The sequence below is a fragment of the Schistocerca piceifrons genome, chromosome 4 (genome assembly GCF_021461385.2).
Source record: "Schistocerca piceifrons isolate TAMUIC-IGC-003096 chromosome 4, iqSchPice1.1, whole genome shotgun sequence".
Lineage (NCBI taxonomy): Eukaryota > Metazoa > Arthropoda > Insecta > Orthoptera > Acrididae > Schistocerca > Schistocerca piceifrons.
In genome coordinates this window covers 330,137,667-330,157,238 of record NC_060141.1, presented here as the reverse complement: position 1 = coordinate 330,157,238, position 19,572 = coordinate 330,137,667, and the positions used below count along the sequence as shown (strand labels likewise).

General features: G+C 41.6%; 1 protein-coding gene across 1 annotated transcript in view; it reads right to left on the bottom strand.

Moving 5' to 3' along the window:
• LOC124795343 (glutamate receptor 1-like) overlaps positions 1 to 19,572 on the bottom strand; it is a 680,176-nt gene that overhangs the window by 130,630 nt on the left and 529,974 nt on the right. Inside the window, exon 11 of the mRNA XM_047259331.1 lies at positions 17,874 to 17,968. Within this exon, the coding sequence (XP_047115287.1) occupies positions 17,874 to 17,968 (95 nt within the window). The remainder of the gene's footprint in view (positions 1 to 17,873; positions 17,969 to 19,572) is intronic.

Genomic DNA, 19,572 nt, shown 5'->3' with positions numbered 1-19,572 from the left:
ATAAAAAATGATAAAAGAAATATTTTTTTGCGATATAGTTACAAATTAGTAATTTTAACGTTTTTTTCCTTTACTTGTACTGTAGAAAGTTACTTCTTGCCGAATTTCATAATCCAGGTAAACGGGAAGTACACAACGGGTTTTGATGAGTGAATTTGCGAGTACCAAAATATATTACGTAAGTGGGCTAGTCTTTTCGTTGAGTTGACTTAGATGCTTACATTTATTGCCCCCAAATGTCTATACACCTTAGTCTGTGACGTGTAAGTATCAATTTGATACGTCTGCCCGTTCCTGAGAAAATGGGTCTCAACAGACTGACTGCCAGACAATCACTCAGATAACAACTTTTCCGTGTGATGTAATTATAGATTCATAGTTTTCGGAATTTTTCCTTTGGTTTTACTGCGAAACTTTGTTTCTCGGCAAACTTCATGATTCTATGTCAACCGGAATTGCCCTACACGTTTTAATGTGTGGATTATAGAATATCACAATATGCGACCTAAATGGCGCTATCTTTTGACTGATTGACTTAGAAGCTAATGTTTATAACAGCGCCAAGACACAATAGACATTTGTATCTGCTATAAATTTCAATTTGGTACATTTACACGTTCCAGCGAAAAGTGATGTTAACAGACGAACGGACAGACAGTCGGATGGCAAATGACAAAAATATTTTGTTCATGTGATATAATTATGAGTTAACAATTTTAAGATTTTTATCGTTTCATTTTACTGCAAAACCTTTCTTCTTTCCAAATTTCATAATTCTGGATCAACGTTAAGCATCCTATAGGTTTTGGGGATTGAGATTGCGAGTAACAAAATATGTGACATCAATGGCGGCATCTTTTGATTCCACTGACTTAGAAGCTTAAATCTTTTACACTATCAACGAATCGTTGGTCTTAGTACGTGACAAATTTCAGCGTGATATGCCTACCCTTATATAAGAAAAAGAGTTTTTAACAGCCGGACAGACAGACAGGCAGAGGGATGGACAATAAAGCAATGCAATAACGGTTCCGTTTTTATCGACCGAGATACGCAACCTTAAAAATGGTATATTCTATGGATATACAAATCAACTTATCGTTGGATGCATAAAAAAGAGTCGTGGAATCTTTACGGAATGAAGTATAACAAGCCATGATATCGATACCAGCACAAAATTGACTTCAATATGGTGATACAGGATTCATGTGAGGAATTATGTAATTTTATCAAACTAATGATACATTAAGAATGCAACGACGCCTGCAGATATCGGTATCTTCATTTTAAAAAGTACTGGACAAGTGCGAATAGGACTCGCCATCTGAGGGTTCCGAATGCAATTCATTACGTTTATAGATAATAGTTTCGTGTGGCTCAGTGGCCTGGTGGAAATCCTTCTACTGAACACCACTTCAGTGACATCCACGTCCCTATCCCATCCCAGTTTGCCAACATACAGGGAACATACAGGTTAATGTAGAATCAGAACCATGTGTAATATATTTCCAGCCGTAGTATGTGAAGCAAATGACTGTATATGTGATTGCACTGACTCAGACCTTAGACCTTAAATTCCCACTTTATTCTTCTACTCCTTCCTGATTACAAGGTGTCTTAACAGGCAGACAGAGAAATGTACTGAAAATGGCAAAAAAAAAAAAAAAATACAAATTAACAATATGCGGATTTTTCGCTTTACGTGTACTGCGAATTCACGCTGCTTGCCAAAGTTTATTACTCTGCGTCAGCGAGATGAGTGAGTTTGCAAATATCAAAATATACGACACAAATGGCTGCGTGTTTTCATTTCATTCACTTAGGCGCTTAACGCTTTTCTTTTGCCCTTATCAAATGCTGTGAAGTTACGTTGAGAGCGCTACGAGAAACAGTAATCAAAGATACGCGAGAACTCAGAACAGTTCAGAGTACAAAATGATCATTCAGAACAGTTCATAGTACAACATGATTCACAAATTAGCACATGCGATGCAAAGAATAGTAAACTCATAATCTGTTTATTCTCAGTTTCGTAAATTAAGCGGAAGAAGTAAGAGTCCCACTCTGGAGGAGATTCAGACCTCTCGAAATATAAGGGCCCTACAAAAGTTAAAGTATGGTGGCGGCATTATGATGTCCTCGTCCAGCCGATTCGCACCCACCTCATCAAGCAAATTCACCTTACCTTGTACCAATTCTAGGTGGCCAATAGCTCGCCAACATACGCGTAACGTTACACCCTGTACTTCTTCGTTGTGGACAGACTTGGCAGGAAAGTTTTGTAAATGTAAGTCGAGTCATTTGTTAGGCTACAGTATATTACTGGTCGTGGTGTGTGAAATGATACTGAATACAAATGTTTAAAAGTCAAAATACTTCACTTCATTTAGTATACTTACAATTATATGATTTCCACAATTCCTACATCAGTTAATTTTCTCCGTGCTAGAACAGAACTTGTGGACATCGCCATGTCTCTAAAGAGGCAGCGAAGCCGTCATAGAGATGATCAGCTAAGTAAAATTCCATTTTTTCCTACGCGGGTGTGTCCTTTCATTCAAAATTTTGGCTACCGTCTGGTTGGAAGGCAAGTAATCGATTATACACCACTGAAGAGGCACAGTTTACATTACATCAGGATTTATTTGTATCATCACAAGTTAGTCCCTGTGTTACTACCTTAACGATCATCCTGTATAATAGTAACGAAGACAATTTTTTGCTGATATCGAGATCGAGCTTCTGTAAACATTTTATGCCTCTGATGGTTTTGAGTTTATCGTGGAAAGTTGAGTTGCGTATCCGCCTAATGTACAGCTCTTGAATTTTTTTAAGATGGTTGATATGACCGAAACCAGTAGGAAACATAAGTAATTTATGCAGCAGAAGCCAAATATGCAATTCTTTAAACTTTGAAAGTTATCTGTCACTACGACGACTTTCAGAAACTGCTTTTTGTCGCGTGTTCTAAATGATAGACACACGGCAAGTATGTTTCTGCACCGAGAAATGGATCACTGAAAGCATCACAGTCTTTGCTGAATTTAGCAGGTACATTTCAGGAAGAACACTTTTGCGAGCGGTAACACTAGAAAACGTCAAAAGTGTGAGACGCGTGGTTCGCCAGGATTTGAGAGTTTAAAAGGGACAAAGCGACTCCATTTTGCGGAGAAGCCCGTGTCACTCTAAGTTTATTGTCAAGTGATGTCAAAATGACATACCTGAAAAACTTTGAAGAAGACCACATTGGATTTCGACTTATTTCGTTGCTTGTGCATTGTAATTTGCGTGTTATGACAGTACGCCATTCTAAGGCAGTGGCGCACTGAAGATTTATCACCATCACGTCACTCTTGGTACAAGTTGTTATGACGAAGATGTGCTGGTCTAGTCTGTGCAGTTGTGCAAAGCCACTTTGCCAGGATAGTGTAGTGGTTACTACATCCGCCTAGTGAGCATGAGACTTGGGTTCAAATCATGGGTTTGGTAAAATTTTTCATTTGTCACTTCAGTCTGCTAATATACATACATCATAGTTGTTCGAGACCTCAAAATGTCTCTAGAACCATATATTTTCTGTTAATTAAATGCCTGCTAATGGCACATTGGCAGTAGTAGCGTTTTGTAGATCTTAAGATGAAACACACTGCTATTAAAAGTAGTATGCGTTCACCGTGACGTTGTGGTTGGAGACATGGAATTATGAACCACAAGAGTAGGTTCGTGTCCTAAAATATTCATATTCTTTATATATATACCTTCGCACTTGTGAATAATAGTGTTCCTTTCTTATTAGTACAATAGGAGTACATTCTGCAATATTTTTGTTCGATTTTGTGACTTCAGTTTCATTAAAACGAGAGAGATTACACTGCTACATGCGAATAGAGCAGCAATTACAGTTATATTACTGTTTATCACAAATATTTGACTGCTTTTTCCGAATATGTCAAGGTTTCCAAGGTTGTGGTTCGGCAGGAGTCGATGAGTACCGGAGCAATGACATTACGTTGTTGCTTGTCACAAATATTTAGCTATTTATTTCTATCCGAAAGCCAGTTACTCACCTTAGAACCGTAGAACTCAACGCAATCATAGCAGTCGACAAATGTAGAAAACAAAATGGAACTGTACTCACTTTCTGTCGAGCATTCTAAGCCTTTGTGTCACATATGCTTGCCTACTTTCTGCTTGCATCGCATGGCTGGTGTAATACTATTTGGATAATTTCTAGATAGTTATCGTGCATTTACCGACGTAGAAATTTAATGTTTGTTGTTCGGTGAGATAGTCAATTTTCATCGCATGGTACAGATGACTTCATGTTTATTCATCTGAATAGTATGGTCGTGAGCTTCATCATAGCCTCGCCGAGCCAATTGATTGTTTAAATGTTTCTCCTCCGTTGGTCTCTTACACCAGTCTTTCACGCACGGCAATGTATGCTTCATTCTGACCAAGATAAGCCTTCATATGGAGTGATAACAATCATCTGAATCAAAGTTCACGAAGTTCATTCGCAATCCCGGAACAATGTTCAAAAAATTCTATTATGTTCGTGTTACTGTGAGCAGTATGCAATCTGCGTCAACCTGCCTCATGTAACTTTGGAAACCTTCCACCTTCAACAGAGACTGCAGTCTTATTGGGCCATTACTACGATCAGCATATACGTTTCTCATAAAAGCCTCAGTCAGTGGTATGCTTCGGCTATTTATTTACATGTTTTTCAGACCAAAAGGTAAGTCATCAGCTGAAGACGCAGCGAGAATTACCGGTGTAACAACTTATTTAAGACGTGATTAGTATGCATTTTTGAATTTCAGGTTTCTGATTATAACAAATTGTGCCATGCAAGTTCACTGCACTCATGTGCCAACAAGGCTGGTTACTTACACGTTCTTGTACCTAGGTCCTGGGCTTATGACAGGTTAGCACCTTTTTAGAATTCATTGAAGTCCTGATTTATGCCCACTTTCATTTCCCCTCGCAAAGTAGGCTGTTATTCTGTTCAGTTAAAAATTGTAGTCAGATACCATTAAAATATCACTATTGTGTCCAAACCTTATGCAAAAGAAGGTATTTATTCGGGGTATATTTCAGCATGTGTATTTTCCTGTAACCAATTTTACAAGGTAGGTGGTAGCTAACAATTTCCAATTGTATGAACGTCTTACACTGAGCCCATCTCTATTAAACATAATTTCTGCGAAATGCACAGGAGACAGTTACTGCTTTTCCATGGGGTTCCCAGACACGGAGTTCGTAAACTGATTTCCCAATACCACTTCTCTTTGGTATGTAAACACTCCAATATAGAGTCAGGAAATGCGATTCTAGGTGTAGGATTTCCTCTTCCACAATCGATGTTCCTCCCATGTAAACGCACAGCCTGTTTTGAAACGTGCTTGTGTGGTGCAAGGTTACATCATGTGCAGTGAAGGAGAAGGAGATATGTTAGACTGATCGTGAAGGTGTCTACCTCCGATATATAATTCAAGGGAAACAGCCACTGCGTTCTCAAAATTTGAATCTGAAACATTATTTGCAGAGACCATGTGTGTAAACAACGGACGACTGGAAAACCGATATTTGTCTGCTCTGCAAAGCTGCTTCAGGTCTTAACGTGTAAACACGACAGCGAATAACGGTTCGAGCAATTCTGTGTTTGTCTTCCAGAAATTGTATCTCACGTAAACGAAGCAAATATGAGTCTACACGTCACAGATAGGAGACATTTGCTATCTATGCCATTTTCTTGTTTCGACCCTCTTTTTCATCGTCAGATCTATTAATTACTAAAAAGAAAGACAAGAAAAGGAGGCACAATAACATAAAGATAATCATAAAGTGACGTACAAATGTATGCAAAGGTGAAATATAAAATTAAAATGAAACTTTGTGAACGAAATCATACCGAATGTGCGAGAAGTGCAGAAGACGAAACGGAGGTAGATACAAGAAGATGCTGCCTGAACGGCGGCCGGAGTGGCCGAGCGATTTTAGGCACTTCAGTCTGGAACCGCGTGACCGCTACGGTCGCAGGTTCGAATCCGGCCTCGGGCATGGATGTGTGTGATGTCCTTAGTTTAGTTAGGTTTAAGTAGTTCTAAGTTCTAGGGGAATGATGACCTCAGCTGTTAAGTCCCATAGTGCTCAGAGAAATTTGAACCATTTTTTATTTACTGCCTGAAGCACACTGAGCTTCGAATGTGGCGGTGATTTTTGTATACATTCAGCAGGCTGCAACCAGAAGGTCACAAAGACCGCGCAAGTAGGCAAATTGACTTTGATGAAACCAGGGAGACACCAAGCCTTCTGAGTTGTGCATGGAACCTCACTGTACTGTATACACTGAGGTGACAAAAGGCATGAGATGCCACCTAATATGGTGTTCCTTTCTCCCGGCGTTATGCAGCAGCTGGATGTGGCAGGGACTCGATAAGTCGCTGGAAGTCCCTTGCAGAAATACGGGGCCATGGTGGCTCTATAGCCATCCATAACTGCGAAAGTGATGCCGGTGCAAGATTTTGTGCACTAATTATCTTCTCGATTATGTCCCTTAAATGTTCGATGGGATTCACGTTGAGCGATCTTGAGTAGTCCAGAATGTCCTTCTAACCAATCGCGAACAAGTGTGGCCTAGTGACACAGTGTAGTGCCATCCATAAGAATTCGATTGTTGTTCAGGAACGTGAAGTTCATGCACAGCTGCAAATTCTCTACAAGCACCCAGTCAATGATCGGTTAAGTAGGACCAGAGGACCGAGTGCATTCCATGTAGATGCAGTCCACACCTTTATGAAGCTACCACCAGCTTGCACTGTGTGTTGTCGACAACTTGAGCCATGGTTTCGTGGGATCTGCAGCGCACTACAACACTACCGTCAGTGCTTATCAACTGAAATCGGGGCTCATCTGTCTAGGTCACTGTCTCCCAGCCATCTATGGTCCTGTTGATATGATCATGACCCCAGGAAAGGCACTGCACGCAATGTGTTGCTGTTAGCAAACGCTCTCACATCGGTCGTCTGCTGCCATAGCCCAAATGGTTCAAATGGCTCTGAGCACTATGGGACTCAACTGCTGAGGTCATTAGTCCCCTAGAACTTAGAACTAGTTAAACCTAACTAACCTAAGGACATCTCAAACATCCATGCCCGAGGCAGGATTCGAACCTGCGACCGTAGCGGTCTTGCGGTTCCAGACTGCAGCGCCTTTAACCGCAGGGCCACTTCGGCCGGCGCCATAGCCCATTAAAGCCAAATTTCGCTGCACCGTCCTACGTTCGTCATACGCCCCACTTTGCTTAATGCGATTCTTTCACCCAGTGTTGCTCGTCTGTTAGCAATGACAATGGTACACAAATTCCTCTGCTCTTGGTCGCTAAGTGAAGGCCGTCAGCCACCGCGTTTTTTTGGTGAGATGTAATGCCTGAAATGTGGTTTCTCGACACACTCGTGACACTGTCGATCTCGGAATATTGAATTCCTAACCGATTTCCGAAATAGAATGACACATGCGTCTAGCTGCAACTACCATTCAGCATTCAAAGTCTGTTTATTACCGTCACACAGCCATAAGCTTTTTGTTGTTGTTGTTGTCCTATCATTCTCCTGCCCCATATGGGCAGGGGAGGGCCGTCAGCGGCACAATCCGCCGCTCTTCAGCCGAGTGACATGACAACTAATACAAAACGAAAATTATATATAAAGGCGATAAAAAGGGGGACATAAAAACAGAATAAGGGGAGATAATGGAGGTAAAAGTATACTGACATGAAGACGTCCATGGGGGGACAACTAAAAAAGTCAACACAAAGTTAAAAAGATAAGGAAAACACAGTTGTCAATTCGTACAGCACAAAAAGGGGACTTAAGTCACACACATTGGTTAAGAATTGGCTAAAGTATTAAAAACACTCCAGAACAAGACACTTTAAACCCATCTGAAGAGATGAAGCACACACGACGAAGAATAAAACTGCCAGAAAGGACCTGCCGAGGGAGATGCCGGAGAGGAAGGAAAAGGAGTTGAGAACAAGGTGCAGCAGGGGAGGGGGCGGGATGAAAAGAGTAGGGGCGTACGGGGGTGCACCAATAGGGAGGAGCAGCCATGTGCACGTCACGTCCCCTTTCGCATGAATCACCTGAGTGCAACTGACAGTTCCGCCAATGCAATGCCGTTTTATTTCTCGTGTACGCGGTACTACCATCACCTTTATATGTGCAAATCGCTGTACTATGACTTTTCCTAATGTATACTCAAACAGGCATTCCGTGAAAGCTCTTTCTGCTCATTTAAAATCTTGTGGGGAACTTCTCTTTTAGCGCAATATATTTAAATTTCCTCCATTACCTCTAGATATCGCCCCTGGTTAGCTTTGTGGAAGCTGTCCAAGTTTGTTTCCACCTCCGATATTGTTTCGTTGTATGCTGGCGTATGTGTACTCAGTGTGTCTTTATTCTCTGCCTAAGGAATGCGTTCTGTCTGGCCAATAGATTGGCAGTCGCTACTTTTAATTTAGATTTACATAAAGTCCTTATAATTTTGTCTGATTTTAGGTTATGATGTCATACCGACGTATTTGCGTACGTTTGTCATTTAATTTAGATTATTTTTCCCCATATTTTAATTTGATATATGTACTTGTGATTATGGAGCAGTTGTATCCATTTGCTCTGTTTACTTATAATTTACTCAGTTTTAGGCTGCTATATGTCTTGTTGATGTATTTATGGATGTTTCTCATTAAGTTTAATTTAATTCACCCTTCGTTTTAATTTGTTATATACACTTCTAACTTTGGAGCAGTTGTATCCATTTTCTCTGGCAATGTGTTTCAGAGTATCAGTTTCTTTTCTGATCTCGTCTTATAATGGCGGACGGAATATTCCGTTTCGCATTGCATCACATGAGGGCGTTGGAGTCTGTTGTCAGCCACGGGGCAATAAGTGCATAATTTTCTTTGCAGTCCAATTTCCATAACTGCAGTAGATTAAACTGAATATTTTTCAAGCTGCGACTGCGCTTCGCAGTAATTCGGCATCATTTGTTTCGTGTGTGCCATGAGGAAATATGTGCATAATTTTCTTTGCAGTCGAATTTCCGTAACTTCAGTAGATTAAACTAAATATTTTTCAAGCTGCGACCTGCGCTTCGCAGTAATTTGGCATCATTTGTTTCGTGAGTCGTCTGTGGCAGAATGTGGATAGCAGCAGTATATCGAAAATCTGCTGCACAGAGCACAGCTCCGACGATGCATGGCAGCTTTTTGAGTTGGTAGAAATAAACGATCAGAATGTATGGAAGCACTGAACGCCTGGAACTTACGCTAGGCATCAAATGTCGGTAAAATATTTTTGCAGCTGCTGAAAAATATAAAAGGCTTCGGAAATTAAAGGTCACGTAAATCGTGTACATGATTGATGATAAAGGCGACTTGCCATCCAGTTACCACAAAACTGTTCTTACATTACCCAAAGAAACACAAGTAGATACATACCAGAGATCTCCATGACATATGACTCCTGCAAATTGCTGACGTGGAAAACAGAAAAAAAGTAGCTGCGAATTTGACGAAACTGATCCGTTTTTATTCAGAAAAATGAACAAGTCACAGGATCCAGACAAATGGCTCTGAGCACTATGCGACTTAACTTCTGAGGTCATCAGCCGCCTAGAACTTAGAACTAATTACACCGAACTAACCTAAGGACATCACACACATCCATGCCCGAGGCAGGATTCGAACCTGCGACCGTAGCGGGATCCAGACAGACTATATACATTAAGAATGAAACACACAGAACACTCGTGTAATACTCTACAGTATTTGTTATCTGTCACAGTAACCAGTTTTCGTCTGTTACGTCATCATCAGGTACAAAGATAAGCATGCGCGGCAATGAAATATTGGTGGATCAAACATTTTAAAGTAATGCACGTACAGAGTCTCTTAATTTCCAGAGATGAATGGAGATACTCTGTACATGCACTACTTTAAAATCTTTGCTACAACAAAATTTCAGTGGACCACGTACTTATTTTTGTTCCTGATGATGACGCAACAGCCGAGAACCAGTTAGTGTCACAAATAATAAATACTGCGTTTGATTGATAATGTATAAAATTTGTACCAAGAACCGATGGAACCGTCAATCAACGCACTGACATCATGCATAGTAGTGGAAGGAAGAGTGAGGAAAAACATGACATCTTAATTTAATTTCTCACTAGCGAAGGTGTACTTACTGTGTAGGATAGGCAAGCCATGGGACACAGCGCTATCAAAGGTTCTCTTCCCAGGGCAGAAACATATTGTTGAACAAATAAGAAAACTCTTCTGAGTATACGACAAGTTTTCACCGTATGGACGCAAGTTGCCGCAATGCTGGGGCATTGCCAGAATCAGCTGGAAGTTGGCAGACGTACCGCTGTTTGCAGTTCTGAGGTTTACATATTGTGGATACGGTTCCAGGATTCTTATGTCGTAAGGCGGAAGCAGGCTGAAAGGTTTATTGTCACGGGTGGTATTTCAGCTGAGCAGGATCCCTTGCCGTGCTGAGACTCAATTTTACAGTGCTTCCCTGATACAAAAACACTTTATTGGCTGAACTGCCACCGCTTTTGATAACTAATTTGATGGTTCCACCATGCCCAAGATTAAAATTTCACTAAAGAGTATGAGCATACAGTGCAGAAGGATAATCCCCTCATTCGGCCAATGATGTACTGAAAGTTGTTAAATACTTTGTCATCCGGCGCTTGTGGCTAGCTACTAGTTTCAGCGACAACCTCAAACATCTACAAATATACAGACAAACCTCTATGACTGCTCTCAAGTTGCTGTGTGATCTTCGGTCCTCTGTTCATCATATATAGTTAAGATACATCGAAATGCTTTCAGTAATTTTGCAGACGGAATCATCACCCAAAACAAGAGTAAAAGAAACTTCTTCGCCTTTGAACAATGAATGAAAGTTTATGTTCAGTTCTTTTCTAGGTAACATGATGTAAATAATAAGACACAGTACCAGATAATTTTTTCATGATTAGCACGACGCGCGTCAGGAATTTATTCCCATTTTGATGTGCCACTATTTAAATTACTATTGTATGTGACATGTATGTGTGTGTGTGTGTGTGTGTGTGTGTGTTGGGTGTGGGTGTAATTTTTTTTTCTGCATCTCTTCCTGCAGTCGTCGATTTATAGTTTGAAGGCATTATGTCTGATTCACTGCACTGATATTCACGCACAAGTAAACCACCATTCACATTGTTTCCTTTCGTAAAATAATAACATGGTACAAATGTCTTTACTAAGTTATTTTTTTACGCATGGAAACAGGGCGAGTAATGGTTTACACGAGGTGTGTAGAAAGACTACCGCAGGATAATAAAAGCAGAACAACACACACATGGAGACACCACATACGATAGTAATGTAAATAGTAGCTATTGGAAATGGGAATAAATTTCTGAAATATGTCGTGGTATACACGAAATAATGCTGTGTTTTATTATTTAAATCATTAATGACACAACTGCAGACTTTCGAATTAAATATATTGTGATAAAAGGAACTAAACTAAAATACAACATCTAAGGTTTGTAACTATTACTTAAAACTGAATTTGTTAAGTAGTCGAAAGTGATGTTAGCGTTACAAGTCGTTAAACAGAATCTCTCATTGTATTATGGATGGCGGTTCGATACTATAAATATACGAAATCAGTTCTATAGGTGATATGCGCAAGGTCATTGCTCAGAACACTGTTCTAGATTTGCGAAGGCGTGTTTTCCTGCCAGTAAGATGGTTTTCACCGCGTAATAGAGCTCATCGCAAACCTTAAACAAGGTTATTGTTAATAACAAATCCTCTAACCCGCTAACGTATTTCACGACCTTACTTTTCTTGAATATAAACTCTTTTACATTTTTATAATTCGACATTAGACTTAATATCGACTCATTTAACTCTATATGAGGTAGAAGTACGATTTTAAAAGCTAGGGGACAATGCTGAAATATTACAAAACAATAACGATACAAGATATGTAGGCTGCTAAATCATAGATTTTTGTACTGATTCAGAAAATTGTTTTATTTTTATTTATTAGAAGTGAAACGAGGGGAGACGAAATTCGTACCGAAGAGACAGCCATTAACACAGATCTCCTAAAACCTTGAAATATCGCTAGAAGGGCATAGGCCAACCTCATTTAGAACAACTGCGTGATGCAGATCACTCAAAATGAGTATAAAATGTCGCATAACAGGCAGGTCAAACACCGCTGCCACTGTAATATACTTTGGCTAAGCCTGAAGAGGTGGACCAACTAAATATGGCATAAGACTCTGTGGAGAAACTGAATACGGTCCAAAACGCCGAATGACGTTGCGTTAAAGGCTTGCCGTGTTTGAAGAATCATCATCATAACAGACTTAGAAGCTAAACAGCAGTGGTATGTTCAGCTTTGTCAAACTACAAATGACGAAGTCTTTTGACCGGTAAAGAGCAACAGTCAGGCCGGCTATTATTTGAGGGAAAAAATCATCGAAATTGATCGTTCATGTCGAAGTTGTTTGCGATTGTGACTGAAAATAAAATTTTCTTGAAACGAAAGCTGAAGTTTTGCCATCAAGAGTCTAATTTTAAAAAATAGTCACCATATTCTCTTTTCAATACGTACAACTCATCGTCCTGATATCTCTGAGTAAAGTTGATAGTGGTAAGCAATGTTCTTCCTCTTGTCATTTTCAAACTGTGCAGTGGTCGACAAACGCGAGAAATGTCCCTACTTTGTCTTTGTGCAGGTGAGCCACTACCAAGAATTAAGTGACACTCTATTTGACTTGTGAGGATGTACCTGAAGAAACGCTTCTGCTGTAAAATAAGACACTTCTCGCCATACAGGTTCTTCCACATTATAGAGACACGTTTGCACAGTGTATCATTCTACTAAATGCATGTGTGTGGACGAAGTTAAATTTATGTATAACGCCAAGTATTGACTAAATCCCAAACTTTACAAGTTACTGTAAGGCACTGACTAATGAAAACGTAGTAGTAAACATATAGCTGTCTACCTTTCATCACCGCAAAAGTCCACAATGACCGATTCCATAATCCATATCCTGATGTAAAATACATTTCCACCATATTTGAGTAATATTGTGACTGTTTATGTACAGCTTGCAAACCGAGTCATGCAATGAATATCAGAAAGTAATGCAGTAACCCAATTACTGCCCAATGTTCAGTGCTTATAATGTTACGATACAATTCTGTAATGCAGTGCAGTGGAAACAAACTAAACATACACGACAAATTAAATCTGAATGGGGAAATGTTACGCAGAGAAAACGGTAAATAATCAGTGTAGCCTACCAACTGAGTTCAAAAGTCGTCATGTGTTCAAAACAGGCAGTTCCACAAACCACAAAACAAATGATTGTACGTTATCGCCTTCCTGTCCTATCACAATCGCCAGTCTCTTGCGCTCGCTCCCCCCCCCCCCCCTTCCCCCCACTACAATCCTTACATTGGTTACAGTTTGTAAGTTATGAAGTACTTAATCTTAGATTATGTTAATAATTTTGTTGTTGTATGGATGGTATGTATGAATAAATAAACCTAATGATGAGACAAACGTGCTCTAATATCATAACAATGTATTAAATAAATAAATAAGTGATATGACTGGTAACAATACAAAACAAATAATTTAGTGAAAACTAGATGCCGATAATTCTTCTTGTGATTTCTTTCTTCCAGCCGATGTCAAACAACATTTTATTCCACATTTAGTCACTCGACGATGGTTATCCGGTCTCCCAAATGTTCAAAATAAAGGCACAGTGTTAGCACTAGTAGTTGTAAATATCGGCACAATTATGTACAAACTCTAAAAATATAAGTTACTGAACATGTACTGGAAAAAAACTTTGACAACAGAAGCATAACTGTTGCCGTTACGAACTGTACCTCAGTGAACTCGGGCGGACATGAAGAACGGACGTACGGTGCTGGCGTGCTTTAGCTTTTCACAGTAGTTTCTGTTAAGGAGTAACTATCTCTTCTGATGAAGTACAAAAATTTTCAGCCCTGTATCAATCTCTTCATCTCAGAATAGATCTTCCATACTACATGATAAGTGATTAGTTGGATGTATTAAAATCTCTGTCTTCCAATTCAGTTTTTGCCCTCCGTAGTTTGGAAGTTATTCTCTGACTTGCTAACACATGTCCTATCTTCCCGTCCCTTCCTCTCGTAGGGGTTTTCCACACGTTCCTTTCTTCGCCGATTCCTTGGAGAACCTCCTCATTCTTTCTTAATCCATCCATTTCATTTTCAACATCCTCCCACAGTACCACAACTCGAATACCTCAGTTCTCTTGCATTTCCGTTTTCCCACCGTCCACGTTCAGTACCGTAGAATTCTGTGGTACAAACGTACATTCTCAAGAATATTTTCCGCAAGTGCCGATGTTTGATACTAGAGGTCTTCCTTTCCGAGATATGTCCCCTTTGCTCGTGCTGCTTTACTTCTCGTATACTTTTCGCTACGTCCCTTGTCAGTTACTTTGGTTCCAAGGCAGTAGAATTCCATACCTTCGTCTACTTTTTGGTCCCCAAATTTCATGTTAATTTTATTGCTAATCTCATCTCTGCTAATCTCATCACTTTCGTCTTTCTCCAGTTTACTCTCAGTCCACATTCTATACACATTAGATGGTTCATTTCCATCAGCAGATCTGGTAATTGTTCTTCACCTTACTTATGATAGCAATGATGTTAGCGAATATTATCACTGATATCCTTTCACTCTGAGTTTTTATTCCGCTCTTGAATCTTCCATTTATTTCTGTGTTTGCTTCATAAATATATACAAGGTTCAGTCACATTAAGTGACCAACGCTTCGACGTCAACGTGCAACCGACACCCGCACGCTGCCGGTGGTAGTACTACCAGCGGACGTACAATAACCGTGTCGGAGCGACGAGAAAAGCAGTGCAGTCGATACGGAAACGGAACGATTTACCAGACTACCGAGAGGACGTGCTCATTAGCTTTCAGTCTAAGGATGTAAGCATTTCCGAAACGGCTTAGTTTATAAACTGTTCGACTGCCGTCGTGGTTAAACTATACCGTGGCACCACGGGCCCCAGAAGACAGGATTGAACAACTGCTGCGGAGATGTGTGCGGGCGAATGGACGCGCAATTTTTGAGCTACTGACCGCCCACATTAACCAAGGCGCTACGACCAGTGTTTCTTCAGCGACCGTTGCCTCCGAGGCAGTCGCCCGCGTCGTGGGCATGGTGACTTCTGTTCATCGGCAACGAAGGTAGGAATTTGCACGCCAATACTGCAGCTGTACGTCCAGTGAGTGGTGACAGGTGGCCTTTTTAGATGATTCACGTTTTATGCTCCATCGGACAAATGGCCGTTGACGTGTACGCCTTGAGACGTCTGAAAACTAGGGTCCGTGGTGGAGGACGAAGCGTTATGGTCCGGGGAAGGGTTCCGTGGCTTTCCCTGGATTATCTCGTCATTCTGGTAAGCGCAATGGATCAACACAAGTATGCATCTATCCTTGGGGATCACGTCCGTTCCTACAGGCAGCTGGTTTTTTCTTGGCCCGATGGCAACTACTAGGAGGACAATGCAACGTGTTATACAGGGTGAAAAGTATTTAAACCGACAAACTCTGGGAGGTTGTAGAGGACATCAAAACAAATATTTTTCCCTAATGTCATTTTTTCCTGTGAGGAGTATTTAAACCTGTAGAGGAAGATTTTTCTGGCGGCAAATTAATTAAACCAAACACTTTTGCATTTTTTATGACGAAGAGACAACACATTAACACAGCTCAATTTCAATTACAGTAGATTTCCAAAAATTCCTCCATTGACACATAAACAAAGGTTACACCGTCGGATCATGTTCTGCCTGACACGGGCAAAAACACCAGGAGTATTCTGAATTGTTCCTACTGCTGCTACTATCCGGGCAACCAGATCCTCTTCTGATGCAACAGGAGTAGCGTAAACAAGGTAGCGCATCTCTACCCACACAAAAAAGTCCAGAGGGGACATATTTGGGGATCGAGCAGGCCATGGCACAGGACCACCTCTGCCAGTACACGTCTCTGTGAACCGTCGGTCCAGGAATCGACGCACGCGACGACTGAAATGTGCCGGCACCCCGTCATGTTGGAACCACATGCTTTGTCTTGTAGGGAGCCGGACGTCTTCCAGGAATTCTGGCAATACCCTGGCGAGAAAATTGTAATAGTGCTCACCATTTAATGGCCTAGGTAGCAGACACGGCCCAATTAAACAGTCCCCAACAACACCGAGCCGGCCGCGGTGGTCTAGCGGTTCTAAGCGCGCAGTCCGGAACCGCGCGGCTGCTACGGTCGCAGGTTCGAATCCTGCCTCGGGCATGGATGTGTGTGATGTCCTTAGGTTAGTTAGGTTTAAGTTCTAAGTTCCAGGGGACTGATGACCACAGATGTTAAGTCCCATAGTGCTCAGAGCCATTTGAACCATTTTGAACAACACCGACGCACACATTAACGAAGAACCGCACTTGATGAGCGCTAGTAACTGTGGCATGTGGGTTATCCTCACTCCAAACATGCGAATTGTGCAAGTTGAAGACTTCATCGGTAAAAACACAGAGGATGGAAATGTAGGATGCATTTCACACTGTTCCAGGTACCACTGCCAAAACTGTGCTCTGTGTGGATAATCAATTGGAACACGCTGTAAGTGAAATGGACGCAACAAGTGCTCTCGAAGGACTGTTCTTACATTCGTCTGATTCGTCCCCATATTACGTGCAATTAATTGCACGAGTGCTGATTGAAGGATCCCGCTCCACATGCTGCAAGACAGATTCCTCAAATCGCAGCGTTCTTACCGTGCGAGGGCGTCCCCGTCCAGGTAATCTGCTAAATGACCCGTTCTCATCCAGACGTTGGTACACAGCAGCAAAGGTGCGGGATACGGCGATTAGGATATTGTTGTTGATAAACCCGCTGTGCAGCTCGTCCGTTGTGGTGCGCTACGCAGTACGCACCAACCATGTACTCACTCCAGCTGTATCGCTGCATTAGTAAACAGAGACAATGCACTACTACACTGGTGGACAGCAGTTGCCTACAACTGAAGAGCGTAATACGCCCTCTAACAACTGAGACCGTAACACGACCTCTAACAGGTGAAGAGCGTAATACAGCCTCCGGCAGTTTAAATAATCCTCACAGGAAAAAATGACATTAGGGGAAAATATTTGTTTCGATGTCCCCTACAACCTTCCAGAATTTTGCTTTAACTTTGCTTTTCATATTTTTTATGTAAAAATTAATGAACATAATACTTTGAGCAGTGTTTCGATTTGTTTGCACTGTAAGTGACGTCAAAATTAAAATCGTTTCGCAGAAGGTGGCGATCCAGGGACTCGCGGACTACTGTTCTGTCCTCTTTCCGCTGCGCCAACCGCTGCCTGCAAACTTCGCTAACATAAACTGTCCGTGGCTCCCCCACATGCATCATATATGCTAATTTTTTCCTAAACGTTTGGCGCTACCACTTCTGTCACTTTTATTTCTGGCCAAACCCTCAATATACCATAAATATCGACGAAATCGGGGATGACGAGTTTTCATATCCATTCTTGTAGCAACACTTCATGAAAATTCAGTGTTTGTTGTCCGTCGCCTTCATGTTACACCAACTTTAATGTCCAGCTCTGTATAAGCTTGAACAGAAGACGGTAGTGCAGACAAGAATAGTAACAAGTGCACGAAACACAATCTACGTCGGAGCGAACAGTGTCGGTGGTTGGGCGACTGCCTTACCTTCCGGACGAGCTCTCCCACCATGCCGTCCCATCCGCCCTCCACTTCAGGGTTCTCGGCGCCGTACTGGCCGTCCTTCACGATGCGCAGCTCGTCTGAAACAGGCGACACAAGGTTTATTTCTGGCTAACGAGAACGTCTACAAAGCCGAGACCCAAGTGCCTTCATAATCGCCGTGGAGAAGTCATTACTTCCCGACAACACGGGACATGGAGCACACGCTCAAAGCTTTCAAACTCCGGAACTGCACCGATAAGATCGTCATCAGTGATTCGTTAATTCTAGGCAAGACACTCGGGACTCTGTGATTTTAATAGTCTCATGACAACGCTGATTTTTGTAATACCAGAAAGGTTCAGTGTAAATGTCTTACAATCTGGCTCTTTATTTTATTCCACACCCTCCGTACTTTCCATTGTCGCTATTATGTACATCATAATCCCTTATCCCGTCTTATTCTTCATCTACAATTCAATTTTTCGATCTGTGTAACATAAAGAAATGGCTCAAATGACTCTGACCACTATGGGACTTCTGAGGTCATCAGTCCCTTAGAACTTAGAACTACTTAAACCTAAGTAACTTAAGGACATCACGCACATCCATGCCCGAGGCAGGATTCGAACCTGCGACCGTAGCGGTCGCGCCGTTTCAGACTGCAGCGCCTAGAACCGCTTGGCCACTGAGGCCGGCTGTGTAACGTAGGTGAATGTGTAGTACTCCTTTTGGTGTTGATGTCATAGGAAGTAAAATGATTTTAAATATAATATTTCAGCTGAAATTCAGTGAGAAAAAAGGTACAATGTTTTCTACATAGAAGACAGCAGAAAGCACGAACGTCAAGTAAATATACTCAAAGAAACTTTAGCACCGTCTGCATATCTGTGAAGATACATGGACCTAGATTCAAGGGGAGGTGGGAGTGAAATAATAGCACTCCATCTTCAGGCCACAAGTGGCCCATCTGGACCATCCGACCGCCGTATCATCCTCAGCTGAGGATGCGGATAGGAGGGGCGTGTGGTCAGCACACCACTCTCCGAGTCGTTATGATGGTTTTCTTTGAGCGGAGCCGCTACTATTCGGTCGAGTAGCTCCTCAATTGGCACCACGCGGCTGAGTGGACCCCGAAAAATGGCAACAGCGCATGGCGGCCCGGATGGTCACCCATCCAAACGCCGGCCACGCCCGACAGCGCTTAATTTCGGTGACCTTACGGGAACCGGTGTATCGACTGCGGCAAGGCCGTTACCCGGAATGAAATAATAAGCCTTCTGAAATTAAACAAATAATTTTACTGTAAAATTAAAATAAAGAAATGCTCGACATAAAACTCTATAGTAAAGTACACATCTTTGCATGTCTGTAGAATCAAACTCTGCTACTCGTTAAACGGCGCGGGGTAAATTTCCTACTCGTTAACATTCTGTACCATCCTTCCCATGCATTGTAATATGCCTCGATTTTCATTGGCATGCTGTTCTTGAGTTGGTGGAAACTTTTCTGCAGAATACTGTCCCATTCTTGGACAGCACTCCTGCTCTAATCAAGCTGTGGATGTAGAGGATTGTTGTGACAACGAAGAACAAAAATCTTTCAGATATCGTCTGACACAGATCTTTATGAGCAAGGTAACTAAAGTCAGGTGGGACGAGTTGGGGCTCCATCATGATGTAATCACATACGTCCAATAAGATCA